Source organism: Rutilus rutilus (assembly GCF_951802725.1).
Source record: "Rutilus rutilus genome assembly, chromosome: 1".
Classification (NCBI taxonomy): Eukaryota; Metazoa; Chordata; class Actinopteri; order Cypriniformes; family Leuciscidae; genus Rutilus; species Rutilus rutilus.
Genome location: NC_140209.1, coordinates 69,911,556 through 69,935,216, shown reverse-complemented (window position 1 = coordinate 69,935,216; position 23,661 = coordinate 69,911,556). Strand labels below are relative to the sequence as shown.

Sequence of the window (23,661 nt, the reverse complement as noted above, 5' to 3'; positions counted from 1 at the left end):
ATGAGGGCTTGTGTGTCCAGTGTGAGGGCAAAGTTTGGTTTTTCAGCAAGAGTGAATGGTTTTGAGTGTAGAGCTTCATTTTGACCTGAAAATAGGATGTTTGGGGAATTGGGTGAGACGTTGTGGATTTGTGTTTACTGTTTTGAGAATATGAGGCATAGTTTCAAGAAATGTGTTTAAGCAATCGAGAAAAACTGTAAGTGAAGATCATGTTCCATGAAGATATTTAGTACATTTCCTACCGTAAATATATAAAACATGTATTTTTGTGAGTGAATGCAGCACAATCGCCAACATAAATGTTGTGATTTTTTGCACCTCAGATTCCAGATTTTCCTATCCTAACAAACCACACATCAATTGAAATCTTATTTATTCAGCTTTCAGATTATGTATAAATCTCAATTTCATAAAATTACCCATGTGACTGGTTTTGTGGTCCAGGCTCACATTATATCAAGTTTTTTTAAATTATGTTTTCTTTCAAACCTGATTTAATATTAATCAAACAAATATTTCCCCAAAGACAAAAACATTCATATAGAGTAAAAAGATAATTTATTATGAAGACCATATAGCTGTCATATTTAAGTTCTTAGTTTTAGTCATAGTTTTTGTGTTAAGTTTATGGATTGTGTTGTATTTTTGCTTTCTGTGTTTATTAAACGTGTTTTTTTTTTCTCATTATCTCTCATAATTTGGATTATACAAGCGACCCCTGACCATCCCATACAAATAATTAATATATTTTCCAAAATGTTACTTAACGTAGGTCGATATAATCATTTTTACAACTTAATTTCACCATAAACAAAAGCTAAATTAGCTTTAATATGACATTGTATCTTTTTACTTAAAAATATTTAGTAAGTCAATGTTTAATTTAGTTTGCTTACTATAAATAAAGACAGCTTTAAAAGACCTTAATGATTATGGTAATATTGTGATGCTTTAAAATACGCGTCTTATTTTCTCCTACCTACTAAAAAAAACACCAGAAAAATTTATAAACCCCACAATATTTATTTATTTCTGCAGTCGGTAAAGTGTTCTGCACAATAACACTCTGGTGTCCAGAAAAAATTATATGTAAACAAAATAATTTCTTTTATTTTTATTTATTTAAAAAAAAAATTTAAGTTATTTTCTAAACGAAAACCGGACACCATGTTTTTCAAGTTAGTCCAGAGTAAACATGCACTTTAAGTAAATTACACACTCTTTTAATTTTTTTCAGTGCATTTTTCATATCATGTGACCAAACATAACGGAATTATGACGAGATATTCCAGTGCCATATTTGATTTCAGGGCTATTTTCAGTGACCGACTGTAATTTCACACAATCTTTGGTAATACTTTATTTTACAATGTCCTTGTTACATATGTTTACATGTACTTACCGTAGTAATAACAGTAAATTATGCATAATTACATGCAACTAACCCTCAATCGAATCAAACCCTAACCCTATAGTAAGTACATGTAGTTGCTTAATATTACTCAGTACTTACATATATAATTACACTGTAACACTGACACTTTAAAATAAAGTATAAATCTGTTATACTGTTTTTACTGTGTTTTTATGGAGTGTACCAGTGAACTGTCATTGTGTCGAAAAGGGCAGGCTGAATATTCTTCAAATTCTCTGTCTGTGTTTGATAGAGAAGTGTGTGTAAACACAGCAGATGCGAACAGTGTGTGTGTGTTTGGGTGTTTGCATGCGTCACACAGGGAAAGCTCCCCCAGGAGTCACAGCAGGACTCTCTCAGTATGGGGATCCTGCTCATGAATAATGCAACAGATCCCAGCGTGGCCTCGCTAAATATTCATGAGCTGAACCAGCCATCATGTCCACTCGCATTTCACTCCAAACACTGTAAATCCCCGTGGGATGGTCACAATGAGGAGCTGGGAACACCAGCAGTATGTGGTGGTAGTGACCTTAGTTAAATCAATGCAATGACCTCAGTCTGTTAGCCTGTGTGGGTAACACTTCAGATTACCGTCATCAATGAATAAATACACAGAAATAATTGAGTAACGCAGTATTTAACATTCTAGTTACTACTATTAACTTACACAAACTCTGGTTAATGAATAAGGTTACACTTTACAATAAGGTTTATTATTTAACATTAGTTAACGACCTTAGTTAACATGAAGCATTAATTAATCCTGTTAATATTACTTTTAACATTTACTATATTATTAAAATCAAAAGTTGTATTTGTTAGCATTAGTTAATGCACTGTGAGCTAACATGAACAAACAATGAACAGCTGGATTTTTATGAACTAACATTAACAGATATTAATACATACTGTAACAAAATGTATTGCTCATTGTTAGTTAATACATTAACTAATGTTAACTAATGAACCTTACTGTAAAGTGTTACCATGAATAAGTATGAGCTATTAGCTAATCAATAACTACTATTTTTTTCATACCTCAAAGAGAACTACCACATACAGGTCCATAATTAATGAGAGTAATGCACAATGTGTAATTAATTCTAAAGTAAAGATCATGGTACCATTTTTTTTTACCAAGTTTTACCAAATCTAAATATTCCGGCATACAATTTACTGACTGTTTCATCGTTTTCAACACATTCGACATCTATCAAAACCTCTTCTGTTAGAAAGATAATATTATCTTAGTGACAAATGAGCAGAATTCGCAATACATCACATTAAAACAATTTGCGAGACATGAAGTGAATGTAATCAGGTCATCCGTACTGTTATATAGCATAACAGATATTCAAGAAATATGTGTTAGTCAATATGCCATCTGTCGTGTTTGGTTGCTAAAGTAAGTAATCAACTTTCTAAATCTGAGAAAGAAAAAGGGAAGGTCAAAGCAGGATCTTTGGTCACTGTGTCTGTTATATATATCAATATACCAATAACATCTGATCTGAGGTCAGGGTTGATTCAGGACTGAAAACAGTTCATATTCTGCTGCTGTACTATTTATATCATTTGTCTTTTTGTCAGGATCGTCTGTACTTTGTGATGGAGTACATTAACGGTGGAGACCTGATGTATCACATCCAGCAAGTGGGCAAGTTTAAGGAGCCGCAAGCCGTGTAAGACATGTGCTATCAGTCAATACACACGAGTACAGGCTAATGATGAGCTCATTAATCAAGCCAAACACACTGTTTTAGATGTGACTGAACATGCTGGCTTCATGTTCGCAATGTAATACTAGCATAATGCATGCTAAGTAGTGCCTATAATATAATATACAGTTATAAACATTTATGCTACATTGTTGCATGAGCATGTACACATGTATAATTCAGCAAGTAGCATCCACTTATAATTAGTATGGTTATTTTGCATTTATAATTAAATGTAATGTGAAAAACACTTAAAGTGTCCTTATGCTATTTTAAAGGTCCATCATTTTGTTTTGGAAGTCTCCTACTAAATAAACATTTTTACAGTAAACTTTTAGTAAAAGTTCACCTTACTTTCATAAAGTTATTCCAACTAAACTTTATTAGTTTAAACATCCAAATTTTATCAAGCTGAAAAAAATACGTAATATTCTAAGTAAATACAACTTAACTGAGTCAATGTAAAAAGATAACTCAAAAAGTCAAGTTAACAAACACATTTTTTATTTTATTTTTATTAAAGGTATAGTGGAGGATCTTTCCGAATTTTAGATAAGACCCGCCCTCTCCACTTTTTGAATAAGTTTGATTGATTCACCAGAATGATTGACAATTAGGAGGACCAATAGTATAGGTGATCCACCCGGAAGTAAAAAATCCTCTGCTATACCTTTAAATACTGATTTGCTTTAGATTCTTTAAATCTGAATAAATAAAATGCAGTGCAAGATGTTAAATACATAATTAAAACAATATATTTTTGTCACATTACAGTAAAATTTTAGTAAACGTTCGACTTACTTTCATAAAGTTATTCCAACTAAACTTTATTAGTTCAAACATCCGAATTTGTCAAGCTGAAAAAATACTTAATATTCTAAGTAAATGTAAAGTCAATGTAAAAAGATAACTCAAAAAGTCAAGTTAAGCAAACACATTTCTTTTACATTGAATACTGATTTGCTTTAGATTCTTAAAATCTGAATAAATAAAATGCAATTAACATTTTTTTTTTTTTTTTGTCATATTACATATTTTTATTTTAGGCGAATGTAAAACAAGAATTTGTTTGGAAATGTGCTTAAAAAAAATGTCACTCAACAACACTCAACAATGGTTATTTTGCATTTATAATTAAATGTAATGTGAAAAACACTTAAAGTGTCCTTATGCTATTTTAAAGGTTCATCATTTTGTTTTGAAGGTCTCGTACTAAAGGTTTACATTTGAAATAAACATTTTTACAGTAAAATTTTTGTAAAAGTTCACCTTACTTTCATAAAGTTATTCCAACTAAACTTTATTAGTTCGAACATCCGAATTTGTCAAGCTGAAGTAAATGTAAAGTCAATGTAAAAAGATAACTCAAAAAGTCAAGTTAAGCAAACACATTTCTTTTACATTGAATACTGATTTGCTTTAGATTCTTTAAATCTGAATAAATAAAATGCAATTAAAAAATATGTATATTTTTGTCATATTACATATTTTTATTTTAGCCGAATGTAAAACAAGAATTTGTATGGAAATGTGCTTAAAGAATGTCACTCAACAATGGTTATTTTGCATTTATAATTAAATGTAATGTGAAAAACACTTAAAGTGTCCTTATGCTATTTTAAAGGTCAATCATTTTGTTTTGGAGGTCTCCTACTAAAGGTTTACATTTGAAATAAACATTTTTCCAGTAAAATTTTAGTAAACGTTCACCTTACTTTCAGAAAGTTATTCCAACTAAACTTTATTAGTTCAAACATCCAAATTTTATCAAGCTGAAAAAATACGTAATATTCTAAGTAAATACAACTTAACTGAGTCAATGTAAAAAGATAACTCAAAAAGTCAAGTTAAGCAAACACATTTTTTATTTTATTTGTATTAAATACTGATTTGCTTTAGATTCTTTAAATCTGAATAAATAAAATGCAGTGCATGAAATACTACCATGTTAAATACATAATTAAAACAATATATTTTTTCACATTACATGTGAATATTTTTATTTTTATTTTAGGCAAATGTAAAACAAGAATTTGTTTGGAAATGTGCTTAAAAAAATGTCACTCAACAACACTCAACAATGGTTATTTTGCATTTATAATTAAATGTAATGTGAAAAACACTTAAAGTGTCCTTATGCTATTTTAAAGGTCAATCATTTTGTTTTGGAGGTCTCGTACTAAAGGTTTACATTTGAAATAAACATTTTTACAGTAAAATTTTAGTAAAAGTTCACCTTACTTTCATAAAGTTATTCCAACTAAACTTTATTAGTTCGAACATCCGAATTTGTCAAGCTGAAAAAATACTTAATATTCTAAGTAAATGTAAAGACAATGTAAAAAGATAACTCAAAAAGTCAAGTTAAGCAAACACATTTCTTTTACATTGAATACTGATTTGCTTTAGATTCTTTAAATCTGAATAAATAAAATGCAATTAATTTTTTTTTTTTTTTTTGTCATACTACATATTTTTATTTTAGGCGAATGTAAAACAAGAATTTGTATGGAAATGTGTTTTAAAAAATGTCACAATGCGAAAACACATACAGTATAAAAGACTGTCAGCATGTTCATATTTCTAATGCCACGCACAGAAAGTTCTGAACATTTGCTCGATGAATAAAACTGCAAACTTATAATGAGGAAACATAAGATGCCTGTGTTCATAAAAGAGCTGCTCCTGAAATAAAGCTGTTCATGCTGTTGTCAACAGAGATGAGACAAATTCTGCCGGAATAACCAACGCTTGAACAAAGGCACATTTGTTTCCTTTGCTTCTTGTAAGGACTGTGACACCAGACTGAGAATTACAACAAACAAACAAAAAAGTCCTTTACATCTGTTTGAATGTGATGCTGACTGATCTACCCTGTGGTGTGTTGACAGCTTCTATGCAGCGGAGATCGCTGTGGGACTGTTCTTTCTTCATAGGAAGGGAATTGTTTACAGGTGAGTGGATTTACCGTATCTTTAAAGCGTTACATAGTCATTTCCGAGCACAAAATATTCGAGCACAGTAGATCTTATACAGCAGATGTAGTCACACCTTGTCGGTGCGTCACCTCACCATCAGTGGAAAATACACTTGATTGGAGCAGATGTGACTCTTCACATGATCAAATTAGATTTGCTTAGAACGGAAGGTGTCAAGACAATGCTATTAAAATCCCATTTACAGCTGTTACAGCAGGGAAAAGAGAAAAGCTCAGTTTATTCACCATTTAATTGCAATAAATTCAGGACAAAGATAGCATTTACTCAATATTTAAAGACCCCATGAAATCACAGGCCCTGTTCACACCTGGTATCAAGATGCGTTTTGGTCAGTCGGATCATAGTCCAGTCATTTTATGAAAAAAGGCTGAACAAATTGCAACAGGATTTTGTATCCTCAATATGTCCTGAGTAAGGAAAAAAAAAAAAAAGAAGAATCCCATTAGGGGAAAGTTTCGAAAAAGACCCAAATATAGCCTATTCTTACTTTTTCTGAATAGGGTAAAAATTTGAACCTTTAGATATCACCATGAAAATGACTGAGTTGATTACTTACATCAAGACAAACAAAAAATGTATTACAAGTTTTTTGAAATGGTTTGTTAACATGGACAAACGGTGCACAATCTATTTACGTATGTGCTAATTTGCATAAATACCACAACAGATCTAAACATTGGGTATAGCCAGGTGAAAATGTCTTGTTGAATCTTGTTGACACATAACAGTAAAATACTTAATGTTAAGGTCTGAATGGAACCCATTTAGGCTACCCATGAGCATTAATACATAGAGGCAGGAAGAAGTACTTTAGAAACCAGCCTTTATTCATTTTTAAGAGATGGGGTTTGGGGCTGGGACTGTTTCTGGGGGACGAGTCTGACGGAAGAACAGGAGACAAGGGTAAGGAGAATGCAGAAGACAAAAGGTAAGTAAAATAAAAAGTCAATCCCCAGAAACAGTCCCACGGACCCACAGCCCCAAACCCCATCTCTGCAATAATAATTAATAAAGGCTGGTTTCTAAAGTACTGTATGAATAGGCTATATTTGGGTCTTTTTTTAAACTTTCCCCTAATGGGATTCTTCTGGGCTTTTTTTTTCTTAACTCAGGACATATTGAGGATACAAAATCAGTTGAGTTTGCTTCTGTTGCAGTTTGTTCAAGGTTGACCCCCATTTTGGCTTAAAACGACTGGACTATCACAAGTAGATGAGGGAGACGTTTACACCTGGTGTTTTAATCTGGCTCTTTTGTCCACTTTCAACCACTTCTGTCCTGTTCCCTTTCGAAAGGGACCTCGCACTGCGTCCCCTAGAGGGCGCTGTGGGGAATGCCTCTGGCATCACCAGTGTCTGAAGCATGAGTCTAAACACAGCAATGAACTTGACATTGGCGGACTCAACCTATGGCGTTACCACTGGTGCGACCGTGAGTATAACAGGCACCTGTGAAATACGTAATCCTCTTTCTTGTCTTCAGGAGACCGTCTGTTTGAGCGTGTGTCTAAATAGGCAAACTATGGCCAGCACTAGCATTATGAGTTTTAGGAAGTGTGTTCATCCGTGTCAGCGTTTCCTGACACCTGATGGTGAGCATGCACACTCAGTCCAGTATGCGTGCATTGCAAGTGCTTTTCCATGAGGAAGCTTTGCTCTCGATTGTCCCTTTTCTCAAAGGAATTGACCCTTCATAGGGAGTTTGAATGACAGGCGATCTGACCAATCATTATCCGCCATCCGCCGTATAAAGGTTGGAGGATTTGAACTTGAAAAACGTTTGTTTAACTGACGTCTTTCCGCGGTTAAAACAACATTCCTTCTGATGTTCATTCATGTTTATTTGATGCTATACATTAACTAGAAGGAAGAGATGATCGGTTCACGAGCAGCTTTAACTGAGCGATCTGTCACGACACATTAAAGAGACACAAAACTATTTATTGTTTAAATTTCTTTTAAAAATGACCAAATCAGAAGTAACCTGGTCTGTCCTGTCTGTCGGCGAGTTGCCAGTGTCCTGATGTGTTGTTCACTGCGTGAGAACATGGTGTGGCATGAGCGCGACGTGGCTTGTCGGACATAGCAACAGTAACTAAAGGGGGCGGGTCTTTGCGAACGGTCAATTGAAGAGAGGCTGGCCTGTTATCTCTCGGTCAACTAAGCTGCTGTATGTTACATCACGTCTGAATGGCAGAGCATGTATGTGGCAACGGGTCAGGCTGGGGCGGCTTTGCATCATAGGTTGCCGCCTGCCAATGTCACGTTCATTGTTGTGTTTACCAGGCATTCCCCATAGTGCCCTCTAGGGGATGCAGCGTCTTGTTCCCCTTCTCAGGGAAACATCGTTACAGTCGTAACCTGAGACAATTTCTTCGAGGAAAGGGTAAATGTATGTTTTTTCAGATCTTTCGATCTAATGGACGAAATAAGCTCATGCAATTTACATATCAATGACTGAAAAACATACGGAGAGCATCAGCTTTCGTTTCTGCTCTGACAACCGCTAGACCAGCCGAACACTGTGAGTGTGTGTTAGAAATCAGGAATGGTGTGAGAACATTGTGCTTGATACGATTTTCATCTTCAAACCAAACTTGGGTCTTCAGCCGACAAAGTTTAAATCCTGTCTGGCTTGCGTGCTTCCCATAATGTTTAAGCATTAGGTCAGTAGACGGTCTTCTGTGGCTGTTTGAACACATTCTAACACATGAGCGTTTACACTATGAAAGCAATCCGGTCTGATGCGTTTTCAACTCCGTCTGGAAGTGGTCGAAAGTGGACAAGCTCAAAACACTTCAGACCCCGTTTACACCTGTATTAAGTGTCGTCCACTTGTGATCCGATCGACCAAAACGCATCTTAATACCAGCTGTAAAGAGGGCCACAGTTGTTGTTTTTGTTGCTTTTAGTCCATGTCTGTCAGTGTACACCTAAAGGTTGATGCCAGCAACAAGCTGTAATGAACTGTAATTCACTTACGTTGGAAGTCTATAGGGCAACACATTTGGAGGGTTTAAAGTAAAAAAAAATTCTCACAAAATATAAATTCTTATAGAGCTTAAATTGTTTTAAACTGCCAGCTCCCCGCTGTTATTTGTGATAGATATCCACATTCTAGAGGAATGCCAGCTGTATATGAGGACATTTATAGACATCATGACATGTGGAGAACTCATTTGTGTGCAAATAGAAAACTCAAGTGTCATTGAAAACACATATTACTTGAGGTCCGAAACATTCAAGAATTGCAGAATGTATTATTCCTGTCAAGAGAATGAGTCACTCTGTGAGGAAAGGGGGGGGTGTAAGAAAGCCTGTTTATCTGCAGAGCTGTCTCACTCCCGTTCCCCGTCCCTGCAGGGCTGCGGCGTTCAGCTCGCATTAATCATGCTCTCTGATGATGAAGGCTGAGGTCGCCCTGACCTCGCTCAATGCCCACTCGCACCCACAGCTAAACACCACACTCTCTTCACTGTCAGCTGAAACATCCGCTATCCGAGGGACTTTCATACACGTCGGGCCTCACTTACAACCGTTGCGTCGCACAAAACAGGCCCTGAAAGAGGCGTACGCCACTTCCGACGCAGGTTCTGGCGTAACGCACGGTTTTATAAGTCTGAATATATTTTGGCGTACGCCATATTTGGCTTTTGGGCGCATGTACTAGGGCAGAGGCTAGACAAAAAAAAATTATATAAAAAAGTTAAGGGTCAAGAACTCAACTAAAGCAAACACTGATCTCCATTATGGTGACATCAAACCAGACATTTTCAATGAAACATCTCAATAAAAGCATCTGTAGACATATGACCGAAATAAAGTCATACTGGTTAATAATAAGTGTAATAATGTGTAATGGCTGGAAGTCAGTAGTAGTTCTTGTGTTTCTGCTTGTCTCTCCTCTTTTTCTGTTCTTGTTGTTGTTCTTTCCTTCAGTGAATCTGCTTGTTAACAGCAGGTGTTCATCACTAATGCTCAACAATCACTTCCATATTTACATTAGGGCTGTCACTTTACGTTCGAAAATCGATTGCACAACCGATCGGACCAATCATATTCAGACAGTCTCATGCATACAGATACAGATTCGGGCTACGGTCTACAATCGCCTACGTAGGCGAAATTTGTTTGACATTTCTAATGGTAAACACAGCCATGTTGAAGCCTGCAGTGATGTTGTTCATTGATGTTATGGCAGTCCACTCTGCTTATTGTTTTTCGAGAATGTTGCACACCTGTTTGTCATTGTGCATGAAACTTCACGCCAATAAATCATCAGAAATATTGCTGACTTGTGCGCGTCTCAAGCACGGCGCGCCCTCTTTACGTTCGTCCCAATGACTGTTAGTTGTCCGTGGATTTGCCTATATTTGGCGTTTAAAATGGAAACGTCTTTAGACATGGAAAATCGATTTTACAATCGATTCAACGAACACTTATGTCTCAGAAATCGAACAGGATTTTTTTTCACAAAAGTGACCCCCCTATAGCATGTACACTTTTAATAAGGATCCTACGCACAGTTTTATAAATGCGACCCCTGGTTTGTTTATTTTGTCCTCAGAGATCTGAAGTTGGATAACGTGATGTTGGACGCCGAGGGCCACATTAAGATCGCAGACTTCGGCATGTGCAAGGAAAACATGTATGAGGGCATGACGACGCGCACCTTCTGCGGGACGCCGGATTACATCGCCCCGGAGGTGAGATACGCATTAAACAAGTATTTCTTCCAAACAAACAAACTAAATTTGTTTTTTTACTCATCCTTAGTGGTGTAGTCACGATATATCACAATACAAAAATGCAACAATATGTATCGTGGATAGTGACAATATGTATTGTAGAAAAAATTCGAGTTTACAGAGTTTTAGTGTCAGAACTACATTAAACTACTATAATGTTGAATATAATGTATAATAATGCAATATTTGTGGGTCCTGATAATGCCAAACGTTACCAGTATAAAGTGGCCTACATTATTTTAAATATATCTAGTCAGTGAAAGTAAAAATAATTCAGTGTTTTCATCTTCAGAATCATGGTTTATTCTGGCGTCTCTATTGTCCTGTGCTTTGGCTTTCCAGCACCAAGTCCAAGCCGATTCATTTACACACACAATGTAACACCAAATTTAGCATTTTAATCAAAAATCAACATTTTTGTTAACCTTTTATCATCGTATTGTGCGTTCAGTATCGTGATATGTATCGAATATATCCTCTATTCATCCGTCATGTCACCCCAGACATGAATGACTTTCTTTCTTCTGTGGAAAACAAAATGAGGTTTATCTTGGCTGTTCATCAATATAATGAAAGTCAATGAGGAGTGAAGTTGTCAAGCTCCAGCTCGAGAGTGAGTGATAGCAGGGTTTTCTAGTCTTTTAATGGGTCTGCGGTGAGACTTGCTGGAAACAAGTGACCCGGACAGTGAGGAGTTGTGATGCGTCTGTCATATTCACTGCATGTAGGACACAACCTGAGGCCTGAAACTCCTCATAAACACACATCTCATTCAACATTAGACAACACAGGCGCCTTGACCTTTCTGAAAAAAATTTAACACACAAAAAAAAAAACATCGTCTTTAAACCGATTGGAATGATTATTTAGGTAAATCTAGCATCTTTTGTTGCTAAATATTTTAGTGTGTGTGTGTGTGTGTGTGTGTGTGTGTGTGTGTGTGTGTGTGTGTGTGTGTGTGTGTGACATACATGGCCACATCATTCATTAATAGCCACATTTTAAATTGCTTTCTCTCTCCCACAGTGATATTGACCTGGAGATTAGCGCTGTGACATTTCCACTGTGGCAGCTTCACATTGTGTTTGTGTGTGTGTGTGTGTGTGTGTGTGTGTGTGTTTGTGTGTGTGTGTGTGCGTGTAATGGGTAGGTTTAGGGGTCAGGTTAGTGTTTGGGGAGAGAATATACAGTTTGTACAGTATAAAACCATTACGTCTAGAGAGTGTGTGTGTGTGCGTGCGTGCGTGTGTGTGATGGGTAGGTTTAGGGGTCAGGTTAGTGTTTGGGAAGAGAATATACAGTTTGTACAGTATAAAACCATTACGTCTATAGAGAGAGTGTGTGTGTGTGTGTGTGTGTGTGTGTGTGTGTGTGTGTGTGTGTGTGTGTGTGTGTGTGTGTGTGTGATGGGTAGGTTTATGGGTCGGGTTAGTGTTTGGGGAGAGAATATACAGTTTGTATATTAATAAAACCATTACGTCTATAGAGAGTCTATGTGTGTGTGTGTGTGTGTGTGTAGCAGTGTTGGTAGCAGGAACATCATGCTCTCTTCCAGCGTCACGACACAAAGGAGATGCACAGGGTGAAAAGCATATTGTAGGTGGAAAGAGAGAAAGCAAACATAAACATGATGTATTTCTGGCAGGATCCTTATAGCTCAATGTGAGCTTTTAAAATAAACGGGGCAGATTCTCAGGATATTCCAATATTGGATGTGTGTGTGTGTGTGTGAGAGAGATTTGAGCAAACTTTAATCTGTTTATATTGCATATAGCTGCAGACATCTTATGTTTCTGTGTGTTCTTTCACGTGTCATCCTGACATCTTCAGCTCGTGTGTCATAAACTCTCCGCTTCACTCATTGATTTCCTCATGTCTGCTCAGTGTCCCTGATAATCATTTAAACAGAAGAGTCTGGGAAACATTCAACACACACACACATGGCACTGCACATGTGCACTAGGTGTTTCTGAATCTGAGTTGCATTCAAAGGCTTACATGGCTAAAATGTTCTCCTTAAATAGATGATTTAAGCACTACACCAGCTCTCTCAGTCATATCGAGCTCAGTCCGACTGATTGAGGTGTTTACATGACGCTTTTCAGTCTCATTGAGCCATCGATCCAAATATAAATGAGCTACTATAAAGTGAACTACTCACTTTAACTCACACTTACATATTCAGCGCCCATGAGGAGAAGCTCTACAGGTTAAATACAGATGTAGAATAATGCGAAGGGTTAACACACTGCTGAAATGCTGTCCGGCCACCAGCGTGTCGTCACGGCCCAGAGCGTTTTCTGTGACTAGACCGTCTCAGCATCTCCATTAGAAACTGCAGCACGTCTGTGTCCTGACACACTCGTTTATTCATCCCTCTTTATTCAGAACCGCAGCCAATCGCACACAGCCTTTATGTTACTGCAGATGGGATTGTGTTTTTAGAAACACAGTGACGTTTTTATTTTTGGCCATACTAAGACTTCAAAAGTGGCTGTCGCTTTTTGGGAAAAAACGTATTGTGGTGCAATGATGATATCATGTCCCAGACAGCAACATAGTGTCTGATAGTGTCAACAATCCGGTACACATCCGGTACACATGGATTCCACACGGTCCAGATGTGGGCCGGATCGGGGCCGACAGTATGTTGCTGTCTGGGATGGTAAAGGCCCGTTCACACCAAGAACAATAACTATAACGATAACTATATTTGCGTTCACATCAAGAACGATAACTATAATGATAACTATATTTGCGTTCACATCAAGAAAAATAACTATAACGATAACTATATTTGCGTTCACATCAAGAACGATAACTATAACGATAACTATATTTGCGTTCACATCAAGAACGATAACTATAACGATAACTATATTTGCATTCACATCAAGAACGATAACTATAACGATAACTATATTTGCGTTCACACCAAGAACGATAACTATAACGATAACTATATTTGCGTTCACATCAAGAACAATAACTATAACGATAACTATATTTGCATTCACATCAAGAACGATAACTATAACGATAACTATATTTGCGTTCACACCAAGAACGATAACTATAACGATAACTATATTTGCGTTCACATCAAGAACGATAACTATGTTTGCATTCACACCAAGAACGATAACTATAACGATAACTATATTTGCGTTCACACCAAGAACGATAACTATATTTGCGTCCACATCAAGAACGATAACTATAACGATAACTATATTTGCCTTCACATCAAGAACGATAACTATAACAATAACTATATTTGCGTTCACACCAAGAACGATAACTATGTTTGCGTTCACACCAAGAACGATAACTATAACGATAACTATATTTGCGTTCACACCAAGAATGATAACTATAACAATAACTATATTTGCGTTCACATCAAGAACGATAACTATGTTTGCGTTCACACCAAGAACGATAACTATAACGATAACTATATTTGCGTTCACACCAAGAACGATAACTATAACGATAACTATATTTGCGTTCACATCAAGAATGATAACTATAATGATAATTATATTTGCGTTCACACCAAGAACGATAACTATAACAATAACTATATTTGCGTCCACATCAAGAATGATAACTATAACGATAACTATATTTGCGTCCACATCAAGAACGATAACTATAACGATAACTATATTTGCCTTCACATCAAGAACGATAACTATAACAATAACTATATTTGCGTTCACACCAAGAACGATAACTATGTTTGCGTTCACACCAAGAACGATAACTATAACGATAACTATATTTGCGTTCACACCAAGAATGATAACTATAACAATAACTATATTTGCGTTCACATCAAGAACGATAACTATGTTTGCGTTCACACCAAGAACGATAACTATAACAATAACTATATTTGCGTCCACATCAAGAATGATAACTATAACGATAACTATATTTGCGTCCACATCAAGAACGATAACTATAACGATAACTATATTTGCCTTCACATCAAGAACGATAACTATAACAATAACTATATTTGCGTTCACACCAAGAACGATAACTATGTTTGCGTTCACACCAAGAACGATAACTATAACGATAACTATATTTGCGTTCACACCAAGAATGATAACTATAACAATAACTATATTTGCGTTCACATCAAGAACGATAACTATGTTTGCGTTCACACCAAGAACGATAACTATAACGATAACTATATTTGCGTTCACACCAAGAACGATAACTATAACGATAACTATATTTGCGTTCACATCAAGAATGATAACTATAATGATAACTATATTTGCGTTCACACCAAGAACGATAACTATAACAATAACTATATTTGCGTCCACATCAAGAATGATAACTATAATGATAACTATATTTGCGTTCACACCAAGAACGATAACTATAACGATAACTATATTTGCGTCCACATCAAGAACGATAACTATAACGATAACTATATTTGCGTTCACATCAAGAACGATAACTATAACGATAACTATATTTGCGTTCACATCAAGAATGATAACTATAATGATAACTATATTTGCGTTCACACCAAGAACGATAACTATAACGATAACTATATTTGCGTTCACATCAAGAATGATAACTATAATGATAACTATATTTGCGTTCACACCAAGAACGATAACTATAACGATAACTATATTTGCGTCCACATCAAGAACGATAACTATAACGATAACTATATTTGCGTTCACATCAAGAACGATAACTATAACGATAACTATATTTGCGCTCACATCAAGAACGATAACTATGTTTGCGTTCACACCAAGAACGATAACTATAACGATAACTATATTTGCGTTCACACCAAGAACAATAACTATAACGATAACTATGTTTGCGTTCACACCAAGAACGATAACTATAACGATAACTATGTTTGCGTTCACACCAAGAACGATAACTATATTTGCGTTCACACCAAGAACGATAACTATAACGATAACAATATTTGCGTTCACACCAAGAACGATAACTATAACGATAACTATATTTGCGTTCACATCAAGAACGATAACTATAACGATAACTATATTTGCATTCACATCAAGAACGATAACTATAACGATAACTATGTTTGCGTTCACATCAAGAGCGATAACTATGTTTGCGTTCACACCAAGAACGATAACTATAACAATAACTATATTTGCGTTCACACCAAGAACGATAACTATAACGATAACTATATTTGCGTTCACATCAAGAATGATAACTATAATGATAACTATATTTGCGTTCACACCAAGAACGATAACTATAACGATAACTATATTTGCGTTCACACCAAGAACGATAACTATAACAATAACTATATTTGCGTTCACACCAAGAATGATAACTATAACAATAACTATATTTGCGTTCACATCAAGAATGTTAACTATAATGATAACTATATTTGCGTTTACACCAAGAACGATAACTATAACGATAACTATATTTGCGTTCACATCAAGAACGATAACTATGTTTGCGTTCACACCAAGAACGATAACTATAACGATAACGTACTCGGTTACTAACGTAACCTCGGTTCTCTCTAGAAGAGGGAACGAGTACTGCGTTTTTGTAAAAACGCTACGGGAAAAGTCTCTTTTCACGAAATACTGAAGCAAAAAATTATCCTTAATTTTCATAAATGTAAAACGCGTTGCGGCAGTGCTTAGCTATGGCGAGACGGCTTGCTCGCTCATTGGCTGCTCTGCAGCAACTGCATAAGCCTATCGAGCGAGGCCTGAGGTGACGTCAGGCCAATGAGGATGCTTCGCGCCCTCCTAGCCATTTCCCGCCGAGACGGGTGTGGCTAACCTCTATATAAGGAGCTCGAGAAGGCTGATTCACTTGATTTTCATCGCCGAAGCGAACCAGAGTGAACCGTACGCACGGCAGAGAACGCAGTACTCGTTCCCTCTTCTAGAGAGAACCGAGGTTACGTTAGTAACCGAGTACGTTCTCTTACGAGAGTCCTCTCGTACTGCGTTTTTGTAAAAACGCTACGGGAACCCCTTGTAAAACGCCGTGCGTGCTGGGATAAAGACACCGATCACTGGAAGCTAACCAGGTGTACAGTGCATAATCACCAGATAGACTCAAAGAGCCTGGGATTAAGGGAGGGGAACCTTAATTCCCTATATTGTAACGTCCGCAGACGTAAAACATGACCTCACAGAGAGAGTCTAGAGACAAGAGGGGATTCCTCTGTCCTTATATGGTTGCGTCAGCAGACGCGAATATGACATCACATAGACAGGGTGGGGGAACCTGAACTAAATGTGGGAAATGTGGGTCTTACACAGTTCTGCCCATAAGACAGTCGGCAGCGCGTTGCGCATGCGATTTCAGTGTTCTAGTTAGACAGCTGAATCGGCTATACCGATAGTAGCTTAGCCTGTAAGGCGGGAACCTCTAGGTTGTAAAACCTGATAAATGTAGACGGCGAGGCCCAGCCCGCCGCCGTACATATATCCTGTAAGGAAATCCCGCTGGACCAAGCCCACGAGGAGGCAACGCCCCTCGTGGAGTGCGCTCTAACTCCCAACGGGCACTGGAGGCCCTTGGCAGTATAAGCCAGCGCTATGGCGTCAACTATCCATCTGGATAAGCTCTGTTTCGACACAGCCATTCCCTTGGAACGTCCACTGAACGAGACAAAGAGCTGCTCAGTCTGTCTGAAGACAGCCGAGCGGGACACGTAAGCTCTTAGAGCCCGAATGGGGCAAAGAAAACTTGAGTCCCCTTCCTCACTTGATCCCGGCAGGGCAGACAGGGAGATAACCTGAGCCCGAAATGGTGTGTTGAGGGACTTTGGCACATAGCCATGCTTAGGTTTGAGTATGACTTTAGAGTCGTTAGGTCCAAACTCCAAGCACGCTGGGCTCACAGAGAGCGCGTGCAGGTCGCCTATGCGCTTCACCGAAGCGAGAGCCATCAAGAACACTGTTTTGAAAGACAAATGTTTGAGGCTAATAGATTGGATAGGCTCGAAAGGGGCACCTTTCATGGCCGCCAAAACCGTAGAAAGGTCCCACATAGGGACTGAAGGAGGCCTGGGAGGATTTAGCCTCCTAGCTCCCCTGAGGAAGCGGATGACTAAATCGTTCCTTCCTAGAGACTGCCCCAGCGTTGTTCCAGAAAACGCTGTAATAGCCGCCACATAAACTTTGAGCGTGGAAGGGGATCTGCCCTTATCCAACAGCTCCTGTAGGAAGGAGAGAACCTCCGTCACCTCACAATCGAGAGGTGATAGGCTCCGAGCTGTACACCAGCCGGAGAAAACCGACCACTTCGAGGCATAAAGCCGCCGAGTTGACGGCGCCCTGGCCTGAGTGATGGTATTTATCACTCCCTCTACGAGGTCAACGGATAACCGTTGAGCGCCCACACGTGAAGGGACCACAGCTCCGGGTGTGGGTGCCAAATTGAGCCCCTGGCCTGCGAGAGGAGATCTCTCCTCAATGGCACTGGCCATGGAGCGATGTCTGCTAGCTGCATCAGGACTGGGAACCATGCTTGGTTCTTCCAGAGCGGTGCTACAAGCAGCACTGAGCATTTCGTTTCCTTGACCCGCTCTAACACCTGTGGCAGGAGGGAGACGGGGGGAAAGGCATAAAGCGGGCAGCGCGGCCACACGTGGGACAGCGCGCTGTCGTTTCTGGAAAAGAACACGGGGCAATGAGCGTTTTCGCGGGACGCGAATAGGTCCACTTCCGCTCTGCCGAATCTTTCCCACAACAGCAGGACTGTTTGCGGGTGTAGAGACCATTCGCCCAGGGGAATGTTGTTCCTGGACAGCCTGTCTGGGCCCACATTCTGGAGCCCAGGCACATGCACTGCTCTCAGCGAGCGCAAATTGTGCTGAGCCCATATTAGGAGGCGTTTCGCCAGCCTGTATAGGGCTGTGGATCTCAGACCGCCCTGGCGATTTATATAGGACACCACGGCCGTGTTGTCCGAACGGACTACGACGTGTTGGACCTTGATTTGGGGACAAAAACGCGTCAGCGCATTGTGCACTGCCAGCATCTCCAGGCAGTTGATGTGTTGGAGCTTTTCTCGTTTCGACCACAGGCCGAAGAACGGTCTGCCCTCGAGCAGCGCTCCCCATCCCGAGGTGGATGCGTCTGTCGACACCATCCTCACTCCCGAGGAAGTCCCCAGGCTTACACCTGATCGGTACCAGTCGCCCGCCAACCAAGGTATTAGGGCTGCCACACAGCTCTGATTGACCTTGAGACGTAACCGGCCGGACACCCACGCTCCGCGCGGAACTCGCGCTTTCAACCAGAACTGCAGAGGGCGCATGCGGAGCAAGCCCAGCTGAAGAACCGGTGATGCTGAGGCCATGAGACCTAGCATCCTCTGAAACGTCCTGAGCGGGGTAGTCGCGCCGCAGCGGAAAGATCTCGCTGCGCGCTGAATGTGCAGCACGCGCTGTGGCGACAGCCACGCTGTCATAGACTGTGAGTCCAGAATGGTACCCAGAAACGAAATCGTTTGACTGGGGTTCAGTGAACTCTTCGTCCAATTGACTGTGATACCAAGATTCTCGAGGTGATCGAGTAAAATGGTTCTGTGCTCCACGAGCTGTGATCGTGATTGAGCTAGGATCAGCCAGTCGTCCAAATAGTTCAGCACTCGCATGCCTCTGAGTCTGAGAGGAGCGAGCGCTGCGTCCATGCACTTCGTAAATGTACGAGGTGCCAGGGACAAGCCGAACGGCAGGACTGTATACTGGTATGTCTGACCCTCGAAGGCGAATCTCAAGTATTGCCTGTGATGTGACGCTATTTGTATTTGAAAATACGCGTCCTTCAGATCTATCGACATGAACCAGTCTCCTCGGCGAACATGCGCGAGGATTTTCCTGGTCGTGAGCATTTTGAAACTGCGTTTCACTAATGCTTTGTTCAGCCGTCTTAGATCCAGTATGGGTCTGATACCACCGTCCTTTTTGGGGACTAGAAAGTATCTGCTGTATAGCCCCCCTTTGCTTTGAGCTAGGGGTACATGCTCTATCGCCCCTTTGCTTATCAGTTTTGATATTTCGGCGCGAAGTAGGTGTGCTACTTCTAAATTCACCGAAGTTTCGACGCGCGCTGTGAAGCGGGGGGGGGCGTCGACAAAACTGTAGCGAGAAGCCTCTCTTTATAATGCCTAGCACCCAGTCCGAAACCCCTGGGAGCGCTGCCCATGCTACTGCATGGCTGGCTAAGGGCTGGATGCGAAGCACGCTCTGTTCGTGTGACAGAGGTGCTTCGGGGTGCGATAACATAGGCGTTATGCCTGTGGCATTCGAGGCGGGGGGCGCGCTTATTACAGCGGGCAGAGCGCTCGTCCTCGACCTTACTACAGTGCTTAACTGAGTGAGGGAGGGCTGAGCGAGTTTCGCGGGACTCATGTCTGCGGGTAAATGTGGGCGGGACGCGAGCACATTCACTGCTTTGGACGCGCTGTCTGCCTGAGCAGAGCGAGCGCACACAGGTCTCGTTTTTACAGAGAGCCTGTGGTCTGTGAGACATAGTGTATGTGGGCACTGGGAAGTGGGCACTTTCACTACATTTGAAGCGCAATCGATCTGAGTCGATTTTATGTGCGCGAGCCCTAAGTGTAGGGCTGTGCTTATGTGTAGGGATGGGCACTGAGGAGTGGGCATCGACACTACATTTATAGCACCATCGGCCGTGGCCGGGACACCAGTGAGTAAGTGTGGGCGCGGGAGAGCGGGAACAGTTACTGCAATGAGTGCACTGTCTGTCTGAGCAGAGTGAATGCACACAGGTTTCGTCTTTACAGAAACCACAAGGCATGCAGAACATAGTGTTTGTGGGCACTAGGCAGTGGGCACGTTCACTATGTTGCGTGCGTGATCGACCCGAGTCGAATATATGAGCGCGGGCCCTGTGTGAAGGGCTGTGCTAGTGTGTAGGGATGGGCACTAGCAGTGGGCATCTTCTCTACACATATAGCATCATCGGCCGTGCTCGTGGGCAGCAAAAAACACGTCTGCAGTTGCCTCTCGGGGAACAAACAGAGTGATTTGCATTCGGCGGCATAAATATTTTCTGCCGGCCGGCCTGGGGTTCGAACCTCCGACCCCCCGCACGCAGGTCTAAGAATCTACCACTGGACCACAGTGAAGATACATTGACAAAGTCAGCGCGAGTATTATCCGCACTGGCGTTTGCTTGTCAGGCATGTACCACGTGCTTGTGGGCAGCAAAAAAAAAAAAAAAAAAAAAAAAAAAAAAAAAACACATCTGCAGTTGCCTCTCGGGGAACAAACAGAGTGATTTGCATTCGGCGGCATATATATTTTCTGCCGGCCAGCCTGGGGTTCGAACCCCCGATCGCCCGCGTGCAAGTCTAAGAATCTACCACTGGACCACAGTGAAGATACATAGACGGCATGTACCACGTGCTCGTGGCCAGCAAAAAACACGTCTGCAGTTGCCTCTCGGGGAACAATCAGAGTGATTTGCATTCGGCGGCATAAATATTTTCTGCCGGCCGGCCTGGGGTTCGAACCTCCGATCGCCCGCGCGCAAGTCTAACAATCTACCACTGGACCACAGTGAAGATGCATAGACAAAGTCAGCGCGAGTATATCCACACTGGCGTTTGCTTGCAGGCCTGTACCACGTACTCGTGGGCAGCAAAAAACACGTCTGCAGTTGCCTCTCGGGGAACAGACAGAGTGATTTGCATTTTCAGAACGCCTGCAAATGTGAGAAGAGTGGAAATCGCCCAGATTCAGCGGGGCTGAAAACACTCCATTCTCTTTCGCCAGTGACGCGCGGGAACCGTAGAAACGGTGTTCGGTTGTAGGCAAGCGGGTACTACGCGCTCGCTGGCTGCAAAATGCATCTCTGCAGTCGCCTTCAGGGGACTTACAGAGCAAAGCATTGGCGGCATAAATATATATGCCGCTAGACCGGGATCCGAACCCCGGTCTCCCGCATGGAGACACTATAATTCCACCACTGAGCCACAGGGGGATACAGGCTTTGAAAGCGGCGTCAACATGTATTCTTCGGCGTTTGCTGGCAGGCAAGCGTGTAACAGACTCACTTTCTGCAATAATATTTCCAGTCGCCGAACAGGGAACTGAGAAATGTGAGAGAAAAGAGTTCAGACCGACCAACGGTGGGACTAAGAACACTCTTTTTTCCTTCGCCGGTGAATGACGCGTGCAGAGGCAGGGTAGCTTTTCTTGTAACGTAAAGAAAAACTAATCCCGCCGTCCGCTTCCAGGAAGGGCAGCCTCGGAAAGGATGCCTGGCGAGTCCTCAGAGTCACCGTAGGCAATTGGCTCGGAGCGAGCGCGAGCGCTGCCTGAGAAGGCGTCTTGAAAAAGACGCAGCTCTTTTAGGGGTGAGTGTTGCAGCGAACACACACACACACACAGAAAACAGAGCAAAGGATATAGGCGTTGGAAAGCGCAGCAGGTACGGCTGCCTGTAGAAGGCGGCGTTGGCCAGCGGCTTCGAGGGCTCGTCCCGCTGAAGTGCTTGCTTCGAACGACGCTTGCTTCCGTGATCAGTGATCCAGCGATGCGTGCGCTTCGCTGAAGAGATTAAAATCAAGTGAATCAGCCTTCTCGAGCTCCTTATATAGAGGTTAGCCACACCCGTCTCGGCGGGAAATGGCTAGGAGGGCGCGAAGCGTCCTCATTGGCCTGACGTCACCTCAGGCCTCGCTCGATAGGCTTATGCAGTTGCTGCAGAGCAGCCAATGAGCGAGCAAGCCGTCTCGCCATAGCTAAGCACTGCCGCAACGCGTTTTACATTTATGAAAATTAAGGATAATTTTTTGCTTCAGTATTTCGTGAAAAGAGACTTTTCCCGTAGCGTTTTTACAAAAACGCAGTACGAGAGGACTCTCGTAAGAGAACTATATTTGCGGTCACACCAGGAACGATAACTATAACGATAACTATATTTGCGTTCACATCAAGAATGATAACTATAATGATAACTATATTTGCGTTCACACCAAGAACGATAACTATATTTGCGTTCACACCAAGAACGATAACTATATTTGCGTTCACACCAAGAACGATAACGGTCTGTTTATTCTAAGGTCGCGCGCTGCGGTTTCAAAGTGTGTTCAACGTCATTGAACACGTTTTTGCTGTTCTTGTTGCATTTACACACTGGTAACTTGGGGTGATAACTCACCAAATAATGATTACCAAATTCAAATCCATGGTACTTCAAATACAAAGCCTAAAGTGCTTTCTATTCTTTGCGCTCATTGTGTTGTCACACAACTTTATTGGACATGCTGACTTTAGACAAATGATAATGAAGAAACAATCAGATATATTGAGCCTTCTGTTCTAAAAACAATTGTAGATCAATAGTTTAAATTTGCACTTGGAAACAGGAGCTGGAGAAGACGTGATCGACATCTACGCTCAGCGTCACGCTTTCTGCTGTTTTATTGACTCTGGACGGTCGAGAGATGATGTGGAAAAAGAGCGGGAAATGACATGAGACAGATCTAAACTCGCTTGCATTACAAACACAGCCCAATATGTTGGAACATAAAATAATAAAACAACTACTACCCCAGACAGCAACATAGTGTCGACCCAGATCCGGCCCACATCCGGAACATGTCTGCGTATTAGACTAAGGGTACAATAGAGGGTACATTTATCAATAGAAACCGCAGTGAAAGGCCAAACATGGCGATCTCCAATCTTATTGGCTGATTTTATGTTATTTTCAGGGAGTC

General features: G+C 40.6%; 1 protein-coding gene across 2 annotated transcripts in view; it reads left to right on the top strand.

Annotated features, from left to right (window-relative positions):
- The window catches only part of prkcab (protein kinase C, alpha, b), a 214,381-nt gene that overhangs the window by 176,188 nt on the left and 14,532 nt on the right, over nt 1-23,661 (top strand). For both annotated transcript variants that reach the window (XM_084417060.1, XM_084417059.1), the window contains 3 exons: nt 3,008-3,099; nt 6,027-6,089; nt 10,701-10,839. In XM_084417060.1, the coding sequence (XP_084273186.1) occupies nt 3,008-3,099; nt 6,027-6,089; nt 10,701-10,839 (294 nt within the window). The remainder of the gene's footprint in view (nt 1-3,007; nt 3,100-6,026; nt 6,090-10,700; nt 10,840-23,661) is intronic.